The sequence below is a fragment of the Capra hircus genome, chromosome 13, assembly GCF_001704415.2.
Source record: "Capra hircus breed San Clemente chromosome 13, ASM170441v1, whole genome shotgun sequence".
Classification (NCBI taxonomy): Eukaryota; Metazoa; Chordata; class Mammalia; order Artiodactyla; family Bovidae; genus Capra; species Capra hircus.
Genome location: NC_030820.1, coordinates 22,468,370 through 22,490,924, shown reverse-complemented (window position 1 = coordinate 22,490,924; position 22,555 = coordinate 22,468,370). Strand labels below are relative to the sequence as shown.

The 22,555-nt window shown below is 33.7% G+C and overlaps 1 protein-coding gene across 1 annotated transcript in view; it reads left to right on the top strand.

The window, feature by feature from the left end:
• The window catches only part of DNAJC1 (DnaJ heat shock protein family (Hsp40) member C1), a 187,972-nt gene that overhangs the window by 66,853 nt on the left and 98,564 nt on the right, over positions 1-22,555 (top strand). Inside the window, exons 2-7 of the mRNA XM_018057082.1 lie at positions 2,421-2,522; positions 3,013-3,059; positions 9,152-9,317; positions 10,153-10,250; positions 11,195-11,288; positions 21,541-21,631. Coding sequence (XP_017912571.1) covers positions 2,421-2,522; positions 3,013-3,059; positions 9,152-9,317; positions 10,153-10,250; positions 11,195-11,288; positions 21,541-21,631 — 598 coding nt within the window. The remainder of the gene's footprint in view (positions 1-2,420; positions 2,523-3,012; positions 3,060-9,151; positions 9,318-10,152; positions 10,251-11,194; positions 11,289-21,540; positions 21,632-22,555) is intronic.

Genomic DNA, 22,555 nt, shown 5'->3' with positions numbered 1-22,555 from the left:
GTTATTCTCACTGCCTTCCCCAAAGCTGTAGTCTCCCGTGCAGTGAGTCAGCTGAAACCTACTAACTGAATCTTAAGAACTAACATGGAGAGCTATGATTCTGATGCAGTGTTTTCTGGGTTTGAATTCTGTTTTCCTCTATTTGCCAGCAGTCTGGAATTGAGCAAATTACTTAACTTCTCTTTGCCTCATTTACCTTGTCAGTAAAATGGGCCTGCTAACAGCTATAAGCTTTGCTATGGGGCTGCTGCTAAGTCGCTTCAGTCATGTCCGACTCTGTGCGACCCCATAGATGGCAGCCCACGAGGCTCCCTCATCCCTGGGATTCTCCAGGCAAGAATACTGGAGTGGGTTGCCATTATGAGGATAAGTTAAAATTTACTGATTAATTAACTAAGCTAGTTTGAGATGCAGCTTCTCTAGAGCATATCTTTTAGATACGGAAAACTCTGAGTTTTTCAGTTCTGTCCACTTAGGGTGAAGCTTATTGGTGAAATAAATTACTGGGCAGATTCTCATGAGAAAAATAGGCAGTCTTTCTGTGCAGCCTGAGAGGCCCATTCCTAAGTCAGGAGAAAAATGCTGTATCTACAGCTTGGATGCAAAACAAAAACATAAGGTTGGGGAACAGGATCCTATTGTGTGATGACTTGGGGGACCAGGAATATGGATCAATGGTACAATACAAAGTTAAAAAGACTGGATGAGACAAATGATAAAGTTCTTGGGAGTTACTGAAGAGTTTGAGATAGGAGAGCCGTCTGGTCACATTTACACTTAGTGTATATACTATAGCAGAAAACTGGAAGATTGGAGTCAGGTTGGCAAGACTGGGTCTTAGGTGAGTGTTAGTAAGTCATAGATGTTCCATAATGGGCATATATTAATTTTGTAACATAAGCAAATACATTAAATCTTATTTTGTAAGCAATCTACTATTGAAATTTCTCTACGATATAGTCCCAATTAATAAAATCTAAAGTTAAAGCCCCAGTTAGACAATGAGCATTCATTTGACACTTTGCTTGACAAAATCTCCATCACAGAGTTTCAGAAAAAAAATAATCATTCTTTTCTACTACTTGTTGGCTAGCTATCATTCAAGTATAAAGAATACAACAATTCCATTGAGCATGTGACAATGGAAATTATAATCATATTACCTGCAAAACTTACTCTGGTGATTTTTTAGCTCTTCAACCCTCCATGAGTCAGAAAAATATTCACACCTAAGGTTGAAACTTTAGAGTGGTGGCCTGGAGCAACAAGTCCCAGAAAATTGGTAATGAAAGTAATGGTTTATAAGAGAGAGCTTGACAGACTAATTACAGTCTCACTTTGCCTTGCTCCAGCTCTATTTATTTAACAGCTATTTAGTTCGAGGAACATGGACTTTTGTTATGTTTGTTTTTTTAGTCATTGAACTTTTTAGTATATCAGTTTTATGAATTAATTGAACAAATATTCATTTGTAAAACAAGATAAAATTTAATAAGCAACTTTATCTCATTTTGCCTCTCTATGAATACATTAGTGTTTGGAATAAATTTTAAACTTGAGATCAAGTTTTATACTTAACAGTGTGTTGTTATTTTCATGTATTTTTTTTTTAACTAGCTATGTAAAATGATCTTCTCTGAGTTTATATAAAATACAAACAGGACAGGATTACATTAAATACAATTTTAATATTCACTGAATCCAAAGTACTCTTCCTCAACTGTCCTTTTAAAATAGATTTAAACTATGTTAATAACATATAAATAGTGGGCAAATTTATTTCTGCAAACCAGACTATGGAAACTGGACACTATTGAAGATACCCTGTAACATACTTTAAAAAGTTGAGGACAATATACATAACTAATTATAAATATTTTGTGTAAATGCAAATTTAACTGCCTTCAAATAGGCATACTTTTTGACATTTTGAAATTGAGATTCCATAGGTGGCTGCTCCATGGTAAATTCAATATAAATAACAATGAAGGAACCACATATGGTAAGCCTGGGCTTCAGACATTGGCTTTAAGATTCTCAAATAAATAAAGACCTTCTTTGAAGGCACACGGATGTATTAATTTTTAATTTGTTTCTTTTTGATCTCTTAATTACTGAAAAAGATTTATTGGTTAATTTTAGGAAGGCAAGTGTTTGAAAAGTTTTGCCAAATACTGTCTTCTTTAAATGAATGTATGGTAATGAAAAGTTAAGAGGAGAGCCAAATTAGATTGAATAATTGTTCAGTCATGTGGGTCAGGCTAGTTGCATAGCCTGGTTGTTAGACTGATTGCTCAAATTACATTGCCTGGGGTCCTGCATTTGGTTGGCTGTCTTCTCAGATCTTAACAAGGTTCTGGGAATTTCTTTTTCTGACAAAGTTTGCTTTGTGTTTTTCCCCTCCCCCCTACTGCATCCAGGATGCTTCATCTGCAGACATTAGAAAAGCATATCGTAAGCTTTCACTAACTCTGCATCCAGACAAGAATAAAGATGAAAATGCAGAAACTCAATTTAGACAAGTAAGTGAAATATGCTGTTGTTATATATTTTTGTGGTAATTTATAAATAAATGTTTATGGTAAAAACAGTAACCTATATGTAGAATGTTTCCATTTAAAATGAGATTGTAGTTTAGAAATATTATGCATACATATTTATTCAGTTTTTTAAAAAATAATGCTTTTATCAGCATTTTTTTATATTAGAATCTCAGTTCTTGGGGGGGAGGGTCATAATTGTCATAATTTTCTTCTCTAAATTACAGTTTTAAAAAGCACATGTTAAGATAATTATTACTTTTGCATCTTTCTCAAAGATATATTTTGGTATCAAGCCTTTTTTAACCTCTTAAGGTGCTACCAAAACCATAAAATGGTACTTATAATTAAGATTTTATCTGTTTTCACTGAGTGCATGGGCTTTTTTTATGTGCATTATAGTGTGTCTGTCTTCCTAAATGATTTCTTATAGGTGAAAGTATCTTTAACGTGATGCTTCTGTTTTATCTAGTTGGTGGCCATTTATGAAGTTTTAAAGGATGATGAACGAAGGCAGAGGTGAGTGTTCATCTGCTTTTGAATTAAGATGTTATACTTTGATGTCTATTTATAAAGAAAAGAATTATCTTATTAAACATTTTATTGTGTTAGTATTTTTATTTTATTTTCATTCCTTTTCAAGATATGCATTGTTTTTAAAATGTATGTTTAGAGCGAGGTTAATTTCTACTGAAAATATTCACTAGGTTTATTCAGTACTTAGAGACTTCAGGATCATGCCTTCATTAGCTAATATTTTTAACATGAGTATCTATGCCCTGGAAAAATCAAATACCGCTTGACTGCAAATAAATGCCTATTCATTTTTGATATATCACTAATTGCTCCTGTCTGTGCTTGGGGTCTTTCCCCCCTCAATTTCTTAAATGTTTTTCAATTAGGTGACTAGAGATATTCAAGTTATTACCTTTTCTCAGTGTTTCCTCATATTCAAAATAATAAACCTAATTTGTGAGTGAGAGAACAGACTTGTGTAAATAGAAGATAGGAGTAGAAGAAAAACATTTGCTTCTTTCTCCTGTTTCTTTTGCCTCCACCCCTTCCCTTACTCTCCTCCAGCAATTCTGTATTTAGGGCTGAACGTCAGACAGGAGGCAGCACCCTCTCTGAGATGTCTCTGGGTGCCTTTCAGAAGAGTAGTAATAGATTTTATAGTGGTTTATCTGCTACTGACCTAGGAGCTTGCAGAGAAACCCTTTCTTCTGCAATTCCAAATGTGTGGGATGTAGATACTACGGTGACACGTTTCAGAGTTCTTTTAAGTCAGACTCATGGTAAAAAATACATTTTGCATCATGCTTCAGGACACACAGACACAACTGAAACAAAAATGTCACAGAACACTTCTTATTGTGTGTGAAAGACATATTTTTCATTCTAAGCTAGTCTAGACCATTCTTTTTGAAAACAGTGCTGATTGTGGTCTGCTAAATTGGTTTCATGAGACACTAGTGAGCTGCAGTTTGAAAATATTACTTTATTAAAGCTAGTATATCTTAAAGAAAATCCAAAACATTATGCCATGTGACATTCTGAATCTTTCTTCAAATGTGTTACCTGGAATTATTCTGTATCCTACAGTGTGAGCTCCCACTCTTGGTTCTCATCTTTAACAGTTTAATTTGAACACCTCAGTTTGTCAGATTGCAAAGCAAGGTACTCAGGATATTCTCTTGAACTGTTCTTTGCTTTATAACAAGGGCTGGCGTTGGTCCAGATACCATAGCAGACATTCCTCTGGTTTGAGATAATCCGTAGTGTTGAAAGCGTCCTAGAAGTGTGTTGAAAGAAGTGTTGGTCATTCTGTGCATGTTTTCTAGTTGGTTTCTCTCACTGAGCCCCTAGTTGTGTTTAGCACATCAAGAATGTGTCTGTAAAGATAGCTTTATTTAGTCTCCTGCATCTCTGGCATCAGATTTTGTTTTTTTGTTTGTTGTTATTTTAAGTCAGTAAACTTTGTAACAATGTCTTCCAGTTACCAAAATTATTCATATCTTTTCAGAACAAATCACTTCTCATGTATAAATTGTTTCTTCATTAACACAAGCTCATCAAATATTTTCTTTTTAGGATTAGTTCCCTTTGCATTTATTATAGAGTGTTAGTAGAAAAAAATGGATCTGACAGTTATACAAACAGCTGTAGTATTTATACCCCTTGAGGCACAAGTAACTCTTTGGTAACTGGTTTTCCTTGAGGCAAAAGTCGTAACTAATAAAGCTGAGAATCACTCTTCCAAAGCTTGCGCCTGAGGCCAGGTGACCTATGAGTATTTAAACGTATAGGAGAAATGCATCTCTACAAATACCTAATGTTTATAATTCCTTTAGAAAAAAAAAAAAAGCACAGTTTTATCTTTTGAAAGAAGATTGTATTATAGTAATATTAACAAATGCTCTTTGGTATCACAATCATTTATTATAAATATTTATTAGTAAGTGCTTTTAAATGTGTAACTTTTCAGAAATTGTAATGGACTTATTTATTTATTTCCCTTATAAATAACTGTTGTTTCACTGAAAGCAGCCTTATTTAAAAAATTTTAGTAGAAAAGGGAATAACAATGAAGCAGATAAAATATTACCTTTTTTTTTAAGAAACAGGCAAACTTTATTTTTTAAACAGCCTTATTTAGGTATAATTTGCATACCATAACAGTTAACCTATTTTAAGTGTACAAATCCATGATTTCTAATAAATTTACAGAGTTGTGCAGACTACCACAACCAGTTTTAGAACATTACCTTCAAAACATTCCCTCAAGCCCATTTGCAGGTACTTACCATTCTGATCCCAGCTCCACTGATCTCCTTTATGTGACTATAAATGTGTTTTTTCATATTAATTAAGTCATCTAATAGTATTTTGTATCTGGCTTCTTCCTATCATCAACACATTTTTGAGGTACGTCCATATTGTAGCATACACCAGTAGCTCATCCTTCTTCATTGCTGACTAGTATTCCACATTTCCACTTTCATTTATCCATTCATCAACTGATAGTTATAGCCAAAAAGCGGAAATGGTCTCCATGTCTAACAGTGCTGCTGTGTATATTCACACAGAAGACTCTGAACAAATGTTTTTCATTTCTCTTGGGTAGATTGTTAAAGAGTGTTACTATGAGTAAACTTCTAAGCCATTTTTTCTTCTAAAAACATAGACTACAGCATGAAAAAACAAGTTTTCCTGGTTAGTATAAGGGAGATTAGTAAAGAAGTCTTTTCTAAACTCCGTAAGTAACTTCCTTATTTTAGGAAAGAGCAGCTCAGTTATGTTCTGCCATATTATAAACTGCTGCCAGTGTTAGCTGGAACAAGGCACAGAGACGATACCAAGCACTACATACATACACTAGACTGTGCTTTAGTAATATTAGGACATTTACTTTTATTTAAAATCTGTTTTAAAATTCCTTTGGTAACTCGCTTGTGCAACTTAGTTTTTTGGGTCTGTTTTATGGTATATATTTGTAAAAGTTGAATGTAAGTGCTGTGTACCACAACTTTTGGCACATATATACATTTCATAAAGGAAAGATCAATTAATTTAAGCTATTAATTTAAGCTATTCCTATTTATGATTTTTGTACAGTTTTTACTCAGGTTCAAAATGTGGCCTAAATAGATGATGTTATTCTTTTAAGCTAAAAATTCAAACTTTTTACAGTGAGAGATTCACAATTTATGCAAATACTAGAATTATTTGAATATTTATTTGCATAATATACATGTTTTCTATTTTAATTTTAGTTACTATTTTATATTTCAAAGCATGCTAATTTACATAATTTTTCTTAGAATTTAAACATTTTTTGATTTGCTTTTTATGTTTATATTGGGCTAAATATATTTGAATTAAATATAGTCATTTGATGACTATAAAATGGAACTCACTAATGATTATATAACCATTATTATGTTCATCATATACATTTTAGAAAATCAAATGAAATAAACATGTATTAGGCTATATGTTGGATGTATGGAATAGATAAATTAATATTTTTTATTTCTAAAATGATGCCTTTATAGTTTCATATTTTTTTTACATTAGTGATATTTTCATCAAAGAAATTTACTTTTGTATTTTCTTATAATATTCATATGTATGTACATTCTTAATCTGATTTTAACAAATTGTTAATAGTTTGTATGAGCTTAATTATTTTAACAGTATTATGTGTTAGATATAGAAAAAGAATAACAGTGATGTTTTGTGTTATCAACATTTTTTCTTAAATAACTTATGAATGTATTTTCTGTGTATTTTAAGGCTATCTTTATCTTTTCAGTGTTTCAGGAAAGCAGTGATTTATCTTTTAACAGCATATACTCTAAAAAGTGAACTATAATAGAAGCTATCTTCCGTTAAAATGGCCAGTCGTGTGAGCCATAATGTTCATTGATAGTAAAATCAATAGAGCATTGATTCTAAGCTTAATCCTTGGAAACTGTTGTTTGGAGTGGCAGACAGAGCCTAGTAAATATCTAGTTTTATTTAATGTGTTCAGTGCATGAGATTCTGCTGTCTTGAATTTAGTTGTGCACTAAATACAATTTATATGTGGGGTAGAAAATAGTAGCTATTAACAGATACATAGCATTTCAATGGTGATAAAGTATATGATACAAGATTCATAGCTATGAGTTTAGCTGTGTTTTCTTCTAATACTATTTAGATCTAAAACAAGTTTAACAGTAATGCTCCTAGGGAACTGTCCCCACTTTCTTAGATGTTCTTTATTAATAGCCACACTTTTTACTTGAAGTTATTTCCTGGGAGAGATTAGCTGAAAATAATTATATTCGCCCCTTTTTCCTCAACAAATCTGAAGTAGAATGTAGATTTTAGAATAAATTCAGGCCTTTCTTTATTGGACTTCATTCAGATATTGTAATCTTACGTTATATCACTTGAAACCGTTTTTACCAATATGTTGGTAATTTAAAATGAGTCAGTTTTTAGCAATAGATTTAAATATAAATTTTGAAGGACAGGAATGATAACTTTTGATAAAGTCATGTTATATATTTATTTGTGTTCAAAAATAGCTATATAAATATTGAAAAAGAATATTTAACATCAAACTTTGGCTCAGCTATTATATAACCGTATTTTAATTACCAGATTCTTGTATACTATAAAGTTTGCTGGCCTTTAAGAGTTTAGTACCACTAATGTCCTTTACTTTGAACATTGGTTATTCTGATCTGCCATTATTTTTAATAATCTAAGTTGATCCTAAAAGTCAGGTTTTCTAGATAGTCCAATAAAATATATTTTGAATTTATAACCAATATTTTTCTACTGAAAAAAGTTGCCTGTAATAAATGCTCTGCTTTATTTTTTTAAGCATATCTCTAAGGTATCAATTTAATAACTATCAAAGTAGCTACTGCAGTTGTTGCATTTAAATTGATTTACATGTCAAGACTGGCAGTTTAGCAGCTGCGCTATTATTCGTAGATCGGTCAATTTACTTGAGAAAAACCTACTACTGAGTTCTACTGACCTGCCTGACAATATAGGCCCTATTTCTATTCCTGTAATTAGGCCTGCGACTAACTCAGAATATTTTTAATTAAAATATTTTGGTCAATGTGTTGCACCAAATTAGGCCTTTCAGTGAAGATTTAATTCTGGAAATAGTGTGATTAGAATATTTAATGAGTTGTGTTCAACTAAGATTAACAGGTTGTGTGTTTTGAACATACAGTATTTGCATTAGACCATTTTGAGTTTTATAGTCATAAATGTTACTCCTTATTTTTAACGTTAAAAATATTTGCCTCCATAATGTCTGGTGGTTAAATTTAAATTCAGTTGAAATCTTATTCTACAGAAAGTTGATTTAAAGTGAATTACCAGGAAATTTGTTGTTCTTCCCTTTCAGCAAAGACAAAAAAATGTGAGGAAACTGCTACCTAAATGTTTACAAATAAACAGTTTTATTGAGAAATTGGTTGTTTCCACATCTGCTAATTTGGTATTGTTTTTAATTCTTAAAAAAAATGTGAACAACATAAAATTAAAAGGTGCCCCTTTTTAATAGACTTTTTATGTCTTTAAGAATCTTTGATAAAATAAATATTTCAACCTTGAACCCTTGTACTGAGATTCAAATAAAAGCACTAACTAGAAAATTTATCCTGAATGTGATTCAATTAATATATAATTCTTGGAAGCAAATAGAGCTCTTATCTTGATTTTCTCCCATTGAGATTCTTCCTTTGTCACTGACTTTCATGGTGGGGCCTCACCGCAGCCTGTGATGGAGAGGTGGACTGTAAGGCTCCTTGAGTTTGGATGTCATTCCAGGAGTCACGTCGTTGGAGTGTTTAAAAACACAAGATCCAAATATCAGATCCAGAGTATATCACTGAGTGCCTTTTTGAAGGTTGTGTATGGTTGAATGCAGTGTTTTGATTTACAGGCCATTGTAATGCTGGTAATCTGTATAAATGTTATATATTTTTGGAGGAATTCTTTTCTCTTTCCTCTTTTTAAGTGTAAGTATTGATACAAGTAAAGTTTTTTGCTTTTAGATTTAAACTCCATATGAAAAACTGTTCTATTTGCTTCTGTAGGTATGATGATATTCTGATCAATGGACTTCCAGATTGGCGACAGCCTGTATTCTACTACAGGCGGGTGAGAAAAATGAGCAATGCTGAGCTGGCATTACTTTTGTTCATTATTCTCACAGTGGGTCATTATGCTGTGGTTTGGTCAATCTACCTGGAAAAACAACTGGTAAGTATTGGTAATAAATCAAGTGACCTAGTCTCCTTAATTTTATATGGAATTTTAGACATTTATTTTTTCAGCTGATAAAAATTTCAGCTTTCTTATATATATTCCTTATTCTAGTACTTTTGTACTCAACATTTAGTATTTGATGCTTCTAATTCAAGAACCAATGACATAAGAAGAAAATGTTTCCTTTTAAAAATGTGTCATTTTGAGTTTGTTACAAAATTTTGTTAAGGTATAAATATCGAGCTGAAAATTAGAAGGTAGAGCTATGTTTTCCTCATTGTCACCTGCTAGATATACATGTCTTTTATGCAAAATGATTTAGAATGATGATTTTAATAGCTTTTAACTCAGTAAAATTTGAAATGAGTATAATTTTATAATTTCAGAGATAAATTGGTTAAAAAATTATTACATTTTTGTTAGACTGATAGTTTATTCTGCCTGCTGTGGGCTTTTATTTATATGCTAAAGAGAAACATATTTATCAGTATTCATGAATTAGCATCTGTTTACTCATTCTTTTTGAAGTGACATTATTAAAGTTGGATGAATGAGAAAAAGTAAGTTGAATGCCTTCTCTTCTTAGAAAACTTTGATTGCTATGGAGATACACATGACTGACAGTGCTGAACTTCATGTGTGTTTAAGGACTGGATACCATGACAACAGTTATTGTTAAAGATTGATGATTTTACTTAATCATGTTGGACCCTACATACATTTGCATAAATGTTCTTCTATAATGTTTACCCTTCACAGAAGACTCTTGATAACATTTGAAGAGTACATGTTAATGATAACCTGTAACCATAATTTTTTCCACATTAAGGATGAACTGCTCAGTAGAAAAAAGAGAGAAAAGAAAAAAAAGACAGGCGGCAAGACTATGGATGTATCAAAACTTGGTGCTTCAGAAAAAAATGAAAGGTGGGAACATATGAAAACATGTTTATTATTCAAGATTGTTTTAAAATACGTCTTTAATGTGATCCCACTTTATATGTATATCCATTTCAAATATACCAACATTTATATCTATATTCAGTTTATAAAAGACTAATAATGTTCCATAGTTTTAAGAAACAAATTCTAGTTTTAAGCACAAGTTCTACAGGGTTTTCTCTTTGTAAAGTATTCGTATATATTTAAACAATTAAGCCCCTGAATTCTTGTTTAAATTTTTCTACTGAACTTTAGAAGCAAAATATTACTAAAAGAATCTATCACTGTAGTGTTTAACTCAGGAGTGACAATATGTAGAGAGACAGTAATGTGCAGTGCACTCAAAGAGATACCACCATTTCTCCTATTGATTCATAGGAAGAAATAAAGGGTTTAAATAGTTCACACAGCAGGGCAGGAACTGGATCAATGTGAGATGGAGATCAGAGACTATTCTGCCTGTCTTCTGTCCTGATGACATCAGTGAGTAATGCTTCAGTGAACTGCAAATGACATTAATTTTTATGTATTGGTTTGTTTATGCTACAGTCTTCATATCTGCTTGTCAGCACTTGGGGACACTGTGATGCTGTTTAGTCTTTTATAGCTGAAGTAATCATAAGGTCTTAAGAATTCATTTTGCCAAACTGATGAAAAGTCCAGGTTAGAAAGAGGGCTTTTGTGCCTTTATCTTTATAACTTGATTATTCAAGTCTCCTTCCCCAAAACCTTAGCCTACATTATCTTACTTACTATACATAATTGCATTTGTTATACTAATATATTTCATGATGGAATATGTCAGATTAAATGATAACTGTCATAAATATTTCATTGAAAAACTTTTTTGTAGAAATAACCATTCAAATCAGAGTTCATGATTATTGTAAAAATGTTTTGTTTTTCAACTTTCTGTACTTTGCTTTTAGGTTACTGGTGAAACCGCAGTGGCATGATTTGCTTCCCTGCAAGCTGGGAATTTGGTTTTGCCTTACACTAAAAGCATTGCCTCATCTAATCCAGGTAAAAAAAAATCTACCTCTTTCGTGTGATACTACTGCTTTGATTTTAATTATTCATGAAATAATTTATGCCTGCTATCTGAAGGCTGAATATACAGTAGATGCTTCATAATGCTGATTGAATGAATAGTATTTTATAAGTATAAACCTAGTTTAGAATAGTTCTAAAATTTTTTTAGATATGTGTTCCTTTAACTGTCTCTTAATATTGCTTTTAGAACACCTTAGAATTCTAAAACACTAAAAAAGGAAAAAGCAATACTACCTTTAGGACACAAAAAAGCAACAACAATTTAATCATTTAAGGCATATCCAGTAAAAACAGAACTCGGATACCTTGTCACCATTATTTTAAAAGCATTTAAGTAAATAGTGTGGCAAAAAATACTTTGTGTAAGTATTTGTATAATTAAGCAAAAGTCTACATAGGTTACCATTTTGTTTGCAGCTTTAAGAGGAGTACAGATATTTAGTCTTATACTGTAATCGAAGTTTCTGTTGCTAGTCAGTCTTGCTCAAATGATAGAATGTACACACCATATTTATATGGCAATTTCTCTTTTTTTAATATTTAGCATAACAACACATTTCATTAGAGTATCGTTTTGCTAATTTTAATTATTGCATCTGGTTAGAAAATTTCCAACACATAAACAGAATATTTGAAAGAATATATAATGGTTTGGTGTACAAAATTTGAAATTCTTTGAAGTTGTAATTTTGGAGGAAATGTTTTCATTTCAGAAAACACAAAAGAGCAAGAGTGAGAGATAATTTCTGTTTAAATCTACTTACTTTTTTCATATAGTGGCTGTTTTTCCTTATCGTTTAAGGAAGTGAGTGACTCCACCTTCTATATTTTATTCTTTTCCTCTAATGATGGAAATTATATTTGAAGGGAAAATTAACTAAAAGTTACTAGTGTTTCTTCCTAACTTTTGAGAAATTATTTACCAGTTCTTTGTCAAAATAGTTTATCTTAATAGTTATTGCTTACAGAATCATTTGTTTACATTTAATAGAGACAATTGAAGTATTTTGGTAACTTTAAAGTTTTCTTTTAAGTTGTTTAGCGTATTGTTTATTTGGATAAAAATCCACAGTCCTTGTATGCTGTATATGTAAGACTTAGTAAGAGAGGGAAAATGTGTTTATCTTACTGGTATATTTGTGAGAAGATGTGACGGAAAAATATTTCACCACATGATTTCTTACATTTTTAAGAGAATGGTTATTCTTTGCTAGCTTTAGAATCTGTGTAATAGGCAAATCAGAGTACAGATCAATTTAATCATGAGGCAGCATAAATATCACATAAAGTGTCAGTCTGAAACACTTTGTTTTTTTCTTTTTTTTTCATTTATTTTTAGAAAAACTTTTGTTGGAGTACAGTTGCTTTATGATGTTGTATTAGTTTCTACTGTACAGCAAAGTAAATCAGCTATATGTATACATATACTGCCCCCCACTCCACTTTTTTGGATTTTCTTCCCATTTAGGTCACCACAGAGCACTGAGAAGAGTTCTCTGTGCTACACAGTCGGTTCTCTTTAGTTATCTATTTTATACATAGTAGTGTATATATGTCAGTCTCCCAAGTCATCCCACTTACTTTGTAATTTTAATCTAAGTCATTTGAAACAAAGTTTATTTGGTAAAATTAACATATTTCTTGGTTAGCATGCAGAGTAATTTGCAAAAACAATCAATATATTAAAATGACTTAGATTTACAAGTTATTGTTTTGCCTCATTGCAATCTGTAGAAAACTTGTAAAAATAAGGAATTTTGTAAAAACATTTTAGCCTCTTCAGAAACCTTCTAAAACTGTTGAATCAATTGGAAGTTTAATGTCTTTCTCATGTTCACTACCAAAACAATATAGTTGATTCTGATCCAAATTGTAATAGTGAAAGTATTTCAGATCCATAAACATACAGCTTATACTTTCACAAACATCAGCAAAGCAATACTGAATAGTTGCTATTAGGATTAGATTTTGTCTGCTTTTTTCTTTTCTTGTAATCTTCTTTGACCTTTGTATTAATTTATCATTCATAGAATTGTGTAAAATGAATACATATGCCTTATCAACAACACTGAAGTTTTTATGTGACACTTGTATGAGATCTTAAATAAAGTACTTATGAAATTTATAGGAAGCCCTTTTTACCTGAAGCAGTCTGGATTGGTAACTAACACAGTGGTGGTAAGAGTCCTACTAGAGCCCTCACTATTTAAAAAAATGATACACATGACCTTCAGTGTTTTCTTCACCACTCTTTGTGGTACAGGGCCATTGTTTTATTTTTAAGTAGGAATCCTTTTTCTTGCATAAACCGTCCCTATCATCCTGATTGAGAGGTTCAAAGACTTCCAGTGAATGGCTTTCATACTTGCCCAACCTGTACCCAAATTTTGTTGTCATATCAACAGCTCTTTATTTTTAACCTTTTTCTTCCCATGCTTCCTCTAAATATCCATTCTTTATTACAGTTCACATGCATGTATGGTTGGTTATCCAGTAGGATTAGTTTAGCAGGTTCAGTAAAAATTTATTGAACACAGTATCAGAACAAGGCACTTTAAAAGCCCTTACAGTCAGAGTTTATATCACATAAATTAAAATAATTGGGACACAATATGATATATAAGCTTCATATCTGTAGTATGAACAATGACTTCTATAGATGTTCTGAGAAGATTATCGCTATTTAAGATAATCAAGGAAAATTTGAGCCAAGTCTTGAAAGATGAATAGACCATTTGACAGTGAAGTGTCCACTCTGTGTATTAGCTGTGTACAAAAATAATTTCATAGATACAGTAACTCCCATATAAATACACATGTTGAGACTGAAAAAACCTGAGGAAAAATTGTACAACTGCTTTTTTTAAAAAAAAGAAAATAACACATAGCCCATTACTGTCATCCAAGACTATATCCCAAGTCAGCAGACTCTGAATATAGCCATTTAGGAGTTTAATAGAGAAATCTGACAAATCTATTAAAGGACATTGAGACAGAAAAGTGTTTCTGTCACACAGGTCTGTCAAAGATTTGTATACATTGTTAGGAACAGGAAAGGTAAAGTGCATAGTGGGCAGACAGTACTCAAAATGGTTCTGTGATCAAGCAGGGTAGAGGTGAAAGTATTTCTTTGATAGTTCCCCTTGCATTTTGAGACGGCTTAGTACCTTTGGTACCTTTATTACTGGGTTTTATTCCTTTTCTTTGCTCTGAAGAAAATATTGGAAAAACTGTAAAATGTAGTGGATTAGAAGAATGAGACCAGTAACTGAAAACGATTATACGTGACACATATGAGATATCTGGTGTTAAATTAGTATCAAACATTTCCTAGATTGGAAAATCTTGAAAGAAAAGACATATGGATATTACTATATTTAGCAAAATGTGTATCCCCATATCATTCATGTACTCATATAGGCAGAAGTAAAAAGTCAAATGAGAAACCAAAGAAGAAGAATATGGAGAGTGTTTGTAAATTGACGTGTCCATAGAGATTGGAGAGAACATTACTTTAAAGAGTAAAATGCATGACTGCAGAGAAACTTCGGAAACTTAAGAAGAATGTGTTTATACAGCAAAAAGGCAGATGGAGTAATCAACAGAAGACATGCAATGTGAATTAGAATGTAACAAGGAACTTGGTGTGTATCAGGAGAGGCATAGTGTGCTTTCAGGCTAGAATTAAATTTTAACATTAAAAGGATAGCCCTAGTGACCCTCCGTATCTTCCCAGTCTGTGTTGTCACAGAACAGAAGGGACCACACAATCTCTTGGAATCTGACTAAACCAGTCTTCCATGTGGACTGTATTCAGCCTGTAACCCCAAGAAAATTTTCTAACCTTCAAAATGCCCTTAGATGTTTTTTATTTGATCATAGATATTCTGAAACATATTCATAGCAATGTGAGTAGCAAAAACTGATGAAATATAACCAGTGCTGTGTGCATATTTTCAGTTTAACTGGCTGTTTGTGTTGGAGCTTCATTTATTTTAGGCCCATTAAAAATTTAGATTGCTAACACCACCGATTTCTCATACAAATCAGTAAGTACCAAATATCCCAAGTAATTACAAATTACCAATCTAAATCAGTTCGTAGTTCTCCACCTTTTCTGAGGTGGAACGATCTTAAGTATTCAGAATTTATTTGCTCGCTTGTTTGTTTGATGTTTCTAGGAATTCACCATTTAAATTGCTCTCTACCTGCTATGTTACATTTCTCAGTAACATCATCTATAAAACATGCAACTCCTTTAGGAGTTCATTGCCTAAAATTGTTCATTTTTCTCATCGTTAAGTCCTGGACCCCCGTCTTTTCTCACTACCAAGTTGATCTTATATGAACACAGACGAGAAGTTATTGTAGAAAATTCCCAGCGTGCATATGTCCACCCCATCAGGATTTATGGGCTTCTGAGAAGCAGTGGCTGAGAAAACAGAAGAATCTTCTCTGTGGTGCTGTGACTTTTACCTTAAATTGAAAGTTGCCTGAGAGTAAAGGGAATACTGTACTTTATACAGCTGTTTATAAAGGAGACCTCCTCCCTCCCAAGAAGCTTCTTCCATGGAAACAGCTCTGGACAAGCCCAGGGGTTGCCCTCTCTACAGTCATGGCCCTTCATTCTAACCCCTTTGCTTCTGCTTGCTGGGACAGAAACCAAATAAACAAAACATTCACAGCTAATTAGCAGGAGGAAAAGCTTCTAAAAGAGTAGGAGGCATTTGCAGCAAGCTTAGTTGCCTGCCCTTCTGCTCAAAGTTAAACACAGATTTTCCAAGGGATAAGGAAGCTTACTTTTTTAGTATTCTTAGAACTTTTTGAAAAATTTTGCAGACAAGCACACTTTACATAGAGAATACATAAACCAGTGAAAAAGTTAGGGAGAACTCATCTGAATTTTTATAAGTCTGAAACTACTGCTACAGAAAGACAAAGGGATACAGGAGAATTGGAGAGACCTCACAACATAACAAAGATTCCATTCCTTCCACCCTCTGAAAAGAGGCCATAAGATGCAATTATTCAGAGGTCCAAAGACAGAATATAAAGTAGAGTTACGTAGAAAAGATTTTCAAACCACAAAATGTTAGGTAGGATGCTAGAGACACACAGCCTCATCCATATTTTATAGCTGAAAAAATACTTAAGAGTCCGATTGGTGAGACCGTTTGCCCAAAGTGACACAATTAGTAGATGGTAGAAATGAATCTTAAAGCAGAGGAAAATAAATTTAAAATATAAGAAATATAAAAGCAGAAGCTTTTAATTTTAATTAGATCCCATTTGTTTATTTTTGCTTTTATTTCCAGAATTCTGGGAGGTGGATCATAGAGGATCCTGCTGTGATTTATGTCGGAGAGTGTTTTGCCTATGTTCTCCTCTAGGAGTTTTATAGTTTCTGGTCTTACGTTTAGATCTTTAATCCATTTTGAGTTTATTTTTGTGTGTGGTGTTAGAAAGTGATCTCGTTTCATTCTTTTACAAGTGGTTGACCAGTTTTCCCAGCACCACTTGTTAAAGAGATTGTCTTTACTCCATTGTATATTCTTGCCTCTTTTGTCAAAGATAAGGTGTCCATATGTGTGTGGATTTATCTCTGGGCTTTCTATTTTGTTCCATTGATCTGTATTTCTGTCTTTGTGCCAGTACCATAAAAAAAAAAAAGAAATATAAAAGCTAAGAAAGGCTAAATTTTTTCTGCTGCTGGATAGTTAGCTTGTAACTACTCTCATGGTCTGCTAGTAAGCTATCTGATCTTACATTCTCTGTACGGATATTGAGGCAGATTGTAATTTTTATAAAACTTCTAGAGGATTCTTGCATTGAGTTGGGGCTGAATAGATGGCTTCTGTGGTCTCTTCTGTCTGTTAGCCCAAATGGAAAAGTCACTGTGGCCTTCTGTCTCTTAGAATATACCGACTGAGGCACAGGAAAACAGAGCTTCTTGTTTTCTGTTTTATTTTTATTACTCTTGTGAACTTAGTATTATTATAGTTCAGGACAAAGAAAAACTGATTCTTATTCAAAGTATGAAATTTAGAAGTTTTCTTATACTCTTCACTGTAATTTTATATATTGTATGTAATTACATATTACATGTAACTCTTGAGATTATGTGCATGGTAACTCACTTCAGAGTTGGACATGACTCTCTGCGACCCCATGGACTCTAGCCCACCAGGCTCCTCTGTCCTGGGATTCTCCAGGCAAGAATACTGGCGTGGGTTGCCAGTCCCTTCTCAGGGGATCTTCCCGACCCAGGGATTGAACCTGGGTCTGCCACATTGCAGGCAAACTGTTTACTGTCTGAGCCACCAGGGAAGTAATTTTCTACATTGTACATAATTACACATTACATGTAATTCTGAGATTATAGTATCAGTCAGTTGGAGAACAAAATTTAATAATAGAGTAGTTGAATTTGTGGGCAGATTTTCAAAACTGCACTTAAACGATATTCTGCTGTGTTGAAGGTTATATGTAAGCTTTAAACAAGAGATACGTGCTGTCACACAGTCAAAGAGCGATGGAGTGTCCTCCATCCTTTTTGCACCTACCTCTCTTCAGAGTTCTTCCTGGAGGGGGAAATGGCACCCCACTCCAGTATCCTTGCCTGGAAAATCCCGTGGACAGAGGCGCCTGGTGGGCTGCAGTCCATGGGGTCGTGAAGAGCAACACACGACTGAGCACCTGAGCAGGGCTCTTCCACGGGGGCAGTGTTTTCCTGCTCGTGCCACTATGAATTTAACCTGCTTCTTTCCTAATTTTTTTTTTTTGGATGGTTTAATATTTTAAAGTTTATGTGGAGAAGGAAAAGTAAACTGAAACATGACGAGCAATGCCAGTTCAGCATGGTATTTTTATCACTTAGATATGTTTCAATAATGTTGAAAAGAAAGGTTTGTAATAAGGCATCTCTTCCATCTCATAGCTAGCTAACCTTGGGAATACTATATCTTCACAGTTTAGCTAAATTACCATCATTATGGAGCCTTTCCTGACCAGGCCAACTGAAAATTTCCCATTGTATATTCTCTGTACTAACTCTATAGCACTTGCTATTTATATCAACCAGGATAGACTATGGTAAGGTGCAGATTATCTTAAAATTCCAGTGACTTGAACTTTGTTTCCAGTGTCTTCCACTTACGTATCGTAAGGAGACATGCTGCTCTAACTTGCCACTTAGGGACTCAGAATAATGATGTCTTCGCCATCTTTTGGCTGAATGCATCTACAGCCTGTGGCCTCCTTGCTCTCTATGGCAGAAGTGAGAACTGGAGGTTTGCACAGCCTTTTTTGGTATTTGGTTTGAAGTGATGCATATTTCTAACCATAGCCTGTCCAGAACTAACCCCATAATCCCATGTAATCTCAAGAGAATAAGGAAATGTGGGGAAACAAATAGAACGTTGTGTGAGCACTACTCTCTCTTTACATACTGGGTTGGCCATAAAGGACTTTTGCTTTTTAAGTAAAAAGACACATTTTTCATTTTCACTAAGAACTAAGCAGTGTGTTCCACTACATTCTGCCATTTTTTCAGGCAACTTCATGATTCCATCTTCTCAAAACTTATCTTTTTGAGCAAAAAGCTGTTCCAGGTGCCTTTTCGAGTCTTCCAGGGAATAGAAATTTTTTCCCTTAAGTGAATTTTTAAAGATCAAAATAAATGGATATCTGAAGGTACAATGTCTGGTGAAAACAGCGGATGAATCAGAACTTCCTAGCTAAGCTGTAACAGTTTTTTCCTGTTATTCAAAGAAACATGTAATCTTCTGGTATCCTGATGGAATATTATGCATTTTCTGTTGACTAATTCCAGACACTTTTTGTCCAGTGCTGCCTTCAGTTGGTCTAACTGAGTGCAGTACTTGTTGGGATTAATCATTTGGTTTTCTGGAAGGAGCTCATAATAGAGGACTCCCTTCCAATCCCGCCATATACACATTACTTTCTTTGGATGAAGACTGGAATTTGGTGTAGTTGGTAATGGTTCATCACTTATTACAGTCTCTTCTGTTCCAAATGATTGAACGGTATCCACTTTTAATTGCCTGTCACAAGTTGTTTTTAAAATGAAATGTCTTTGTTACGTTTCAGTACAGAATCACATGCAGAAATATAGTCAAGGTTTTCTTTGCTTAACTTGTGTGGCTCCCAAACATCAAATCCATTAACATAGCCAAGCTAGTACAAATGATTTTCAGCACTTGATTTGGATATTTTGAGTAGGTCGGCTGGGTCCTGCGTGGTACAGTATTGATGTTCTCAATTAATGTCTTGATGTGATCACTGTCAACTTCAACTGGTCCACCTGACTGTGGAGCATCATCCTGTAAGAAATCTCCGGCATGAAACTTCACAAACCATTTCTGACATATTCGATCAGTCACAGCACCTTCTCCATTCATTGTACAAATCTTATTTTTTTTTTTGCATTTCAGTTGCATTTTTACCTCTCTTGAAATAATAAACCCTAATATGCAACAAATGTTGCTTTTCTCCTTCCATCTTCAATACTAAAATGACTACACAAAAATTCACCAGTTTGATGTTTTTTTTAATTAATGCAGAGTGATATGACAGCTGTCACAATACACTCTAACGATTGTTTCGAATAAAGGCAACTAAGTGCTATTAGAGCTGTCTTATGGGAAAAAAAACTGAACAATCTTTCTGAGGGTGCAGGGAATATTAAAGGACTGTAAATTCTTAACCTGAACCTCTGTTGAAATTTAAAGTATATATGGGCATGGGAGGTTGAGTAAGTCAGGTGTATGACATCTGTGGCCTTCGAAGACCCCAGGAGAAAGCTTTAATTTGGATAGGCATGGCTGAAAAGAGAGAATCCCATTCTGTGGTTTAAGTGTTGATGCATTTCCATTTGAATTGTGGTAGACCAAGGATTGAGTTGATTCCTTTACTTCCTGCAGAAATAAAACCCTGTCAGAAGGGTCTATAATTTATCTGCTCTAGGAATCACAAAGTCTGGGAATGTTACCCTAGAGTTATCCTTGATATCTCTCCTTTTCTTATTCCATACCAGTCAGTCATCAAGCTCTTTCATTTCTTTCTTTACAAATTTCTCACATCTTTCAATCTAGTTCAGTTCAAAAACACTTATTTATTGAGTGCCTTCTGGATTCTAGATACTATGCTCTGAGCATGCAAGTTCCCTTGTCTCAAATTTCTCATTTTCTAGGAGAGAATACTGCAATACAAGCAACCATAGAGATAAGTTTAAATACAGAAGCAGTATACAGGAAAGGATTAGTGTTCCAGGGAAGATCAGAAAGATTTGCACAAGAGGAGTGATGCTTGAATAGCGTTTTCAAGGATGAATAGGAGTTCTTAAGGAAAAAGATAGGGGAGCAAAATACTCTAGTTAGAAGGCAAAGCATATAGAAAGACATAGACGCATAGCACAGTGTAGCTTGGCAGCTTGAAGGACTGTTATAGAATAGAAGAAGTTTGAGTCAAGAGGTGTTGAAAAATGATCTGGTTTTGCTTTTTTCACTGTTAGGAGCTTCATATGCCGGGAACACCAACTTGTTTATTTCCATGTCTGTGATTATTGAAGGCATAGTCTTTTTTTTGGTACTCTGCCAAAGTCTCACCTATCGTAAATGCCCCTCCTAGAGACTTTAGGCGTTGTGTCTTGACACCTAAGTATTTGCAGACAGTATGTGTTCTCAATCCTCAGCTCTCAATGGAGTGACGTCTTTCGCTTGTATCGACGTGGCCATAGATGTTTCATAATCAGACTTGCATATAGTGATTTTGAAAATCTTTTGGAGTTGGACTAATATGAAAATACTGTTTGTACTTTGTCACAATAATATAATGTGCTGTACTATCAAATAATTCAGTTCAGCAAGTGTTTTTTTCTGATTTCTGTCCACACACAGTATTGAGAAAATATGCAATAGAAAAAAAAACAGGAAGAGAATACCTCCCTTACGTTTCTGAGAGAAAAGGCCTTACTTAAACATATTTAATACACTCATATAATTTCTGGCTTTCATTAGTTCTCTGAGAGAGACAAATCATAGAGAACTGCTTATTCTATTTCTCCTCTTCATCATTAAATTTGAAAACATAAACACAGAGGAAAACTACTTATTAAATGAATATGCTGCTTTAAATTGAAGTTATGTGGAAAATACCATCAAAGGAAACTGACTTTTATGTTATTTGTAACTTCTTTTTTCAGGATGCTGGGCAGTTTTATGCTAAATATAAAGAAACAAGATTGAAGGAAAAGGAAGATGAATTGACAAGAGCTGAACTTGAAACCCTTCAAAGTGAGTTTTAAACATTGTCTTACTATATTAGCTATATTATATAAAACTGATTATTTAAATTTGGATTTTTCCTTAAATTCAGTAATAATTAAATTTTCTGTGCTTTCTGCTACTCTCTAGACTGACTTGCACTTAATGTACTACATGTGCAAAATACTATATTAGTAATTTCTGAACCACCCACAACTCAGTATCAGAAGGAAGAATAAAATTATCATGGAGTCATATAGTTCCTTTCATCTTTATGTTTGTGTGCTTAGTTGTTCAGTTGTGTCTGACTTTCTGTGACCCCCATGGATCATAGCCCACCAGGTTCCTCGTTCATGGGATTCTCCAGGCAAGAATACTGGAATAGGTAGCCGTTCCCTTCTCCAGGGGATCTTCCTGACCTGGAGACTGAACCTGGGTCTCCTGCATTGCAGGCATACTCTTCACCGTCTGAGCCACCAGGAAAGCCCCCTTTAATCTGGGAGGCATCTAAAACCTAGAAAGTCCTTAAACACTCCAGTGCTGCAGTTGTCATTAATATTTAATGCAGATCACCAACTTGCTGTAAGCCTGAAAATGTCAATGATTTTTGTTTTGAAAGTCTTTGTTTCATTTGTGTTATTGTTATATAACATGAAAAACCTTGACTAAAGTATCAGTATGTTGATGACTTCCACCAAACACTAGAGACAGTTCTTGCTGATTTTAGAAGAGTTGAACATACTGTTAAAGAAGGTATTTTCCCAGCTCTGGTCATTCTAATTTTCTACATCTACATTCTTCCCACACATTCTCCCTTTTATAATGTTTTATTTTTTTAACATGGTTTTATTTTTATCCAGAGCGTTTAATACTACTCAACATTAATTTCAGAGAAGGCAATGGCACCCCACTCCAGTACTCTTGCCTGGAAAATCCCATGGACGGAGGAGCCTG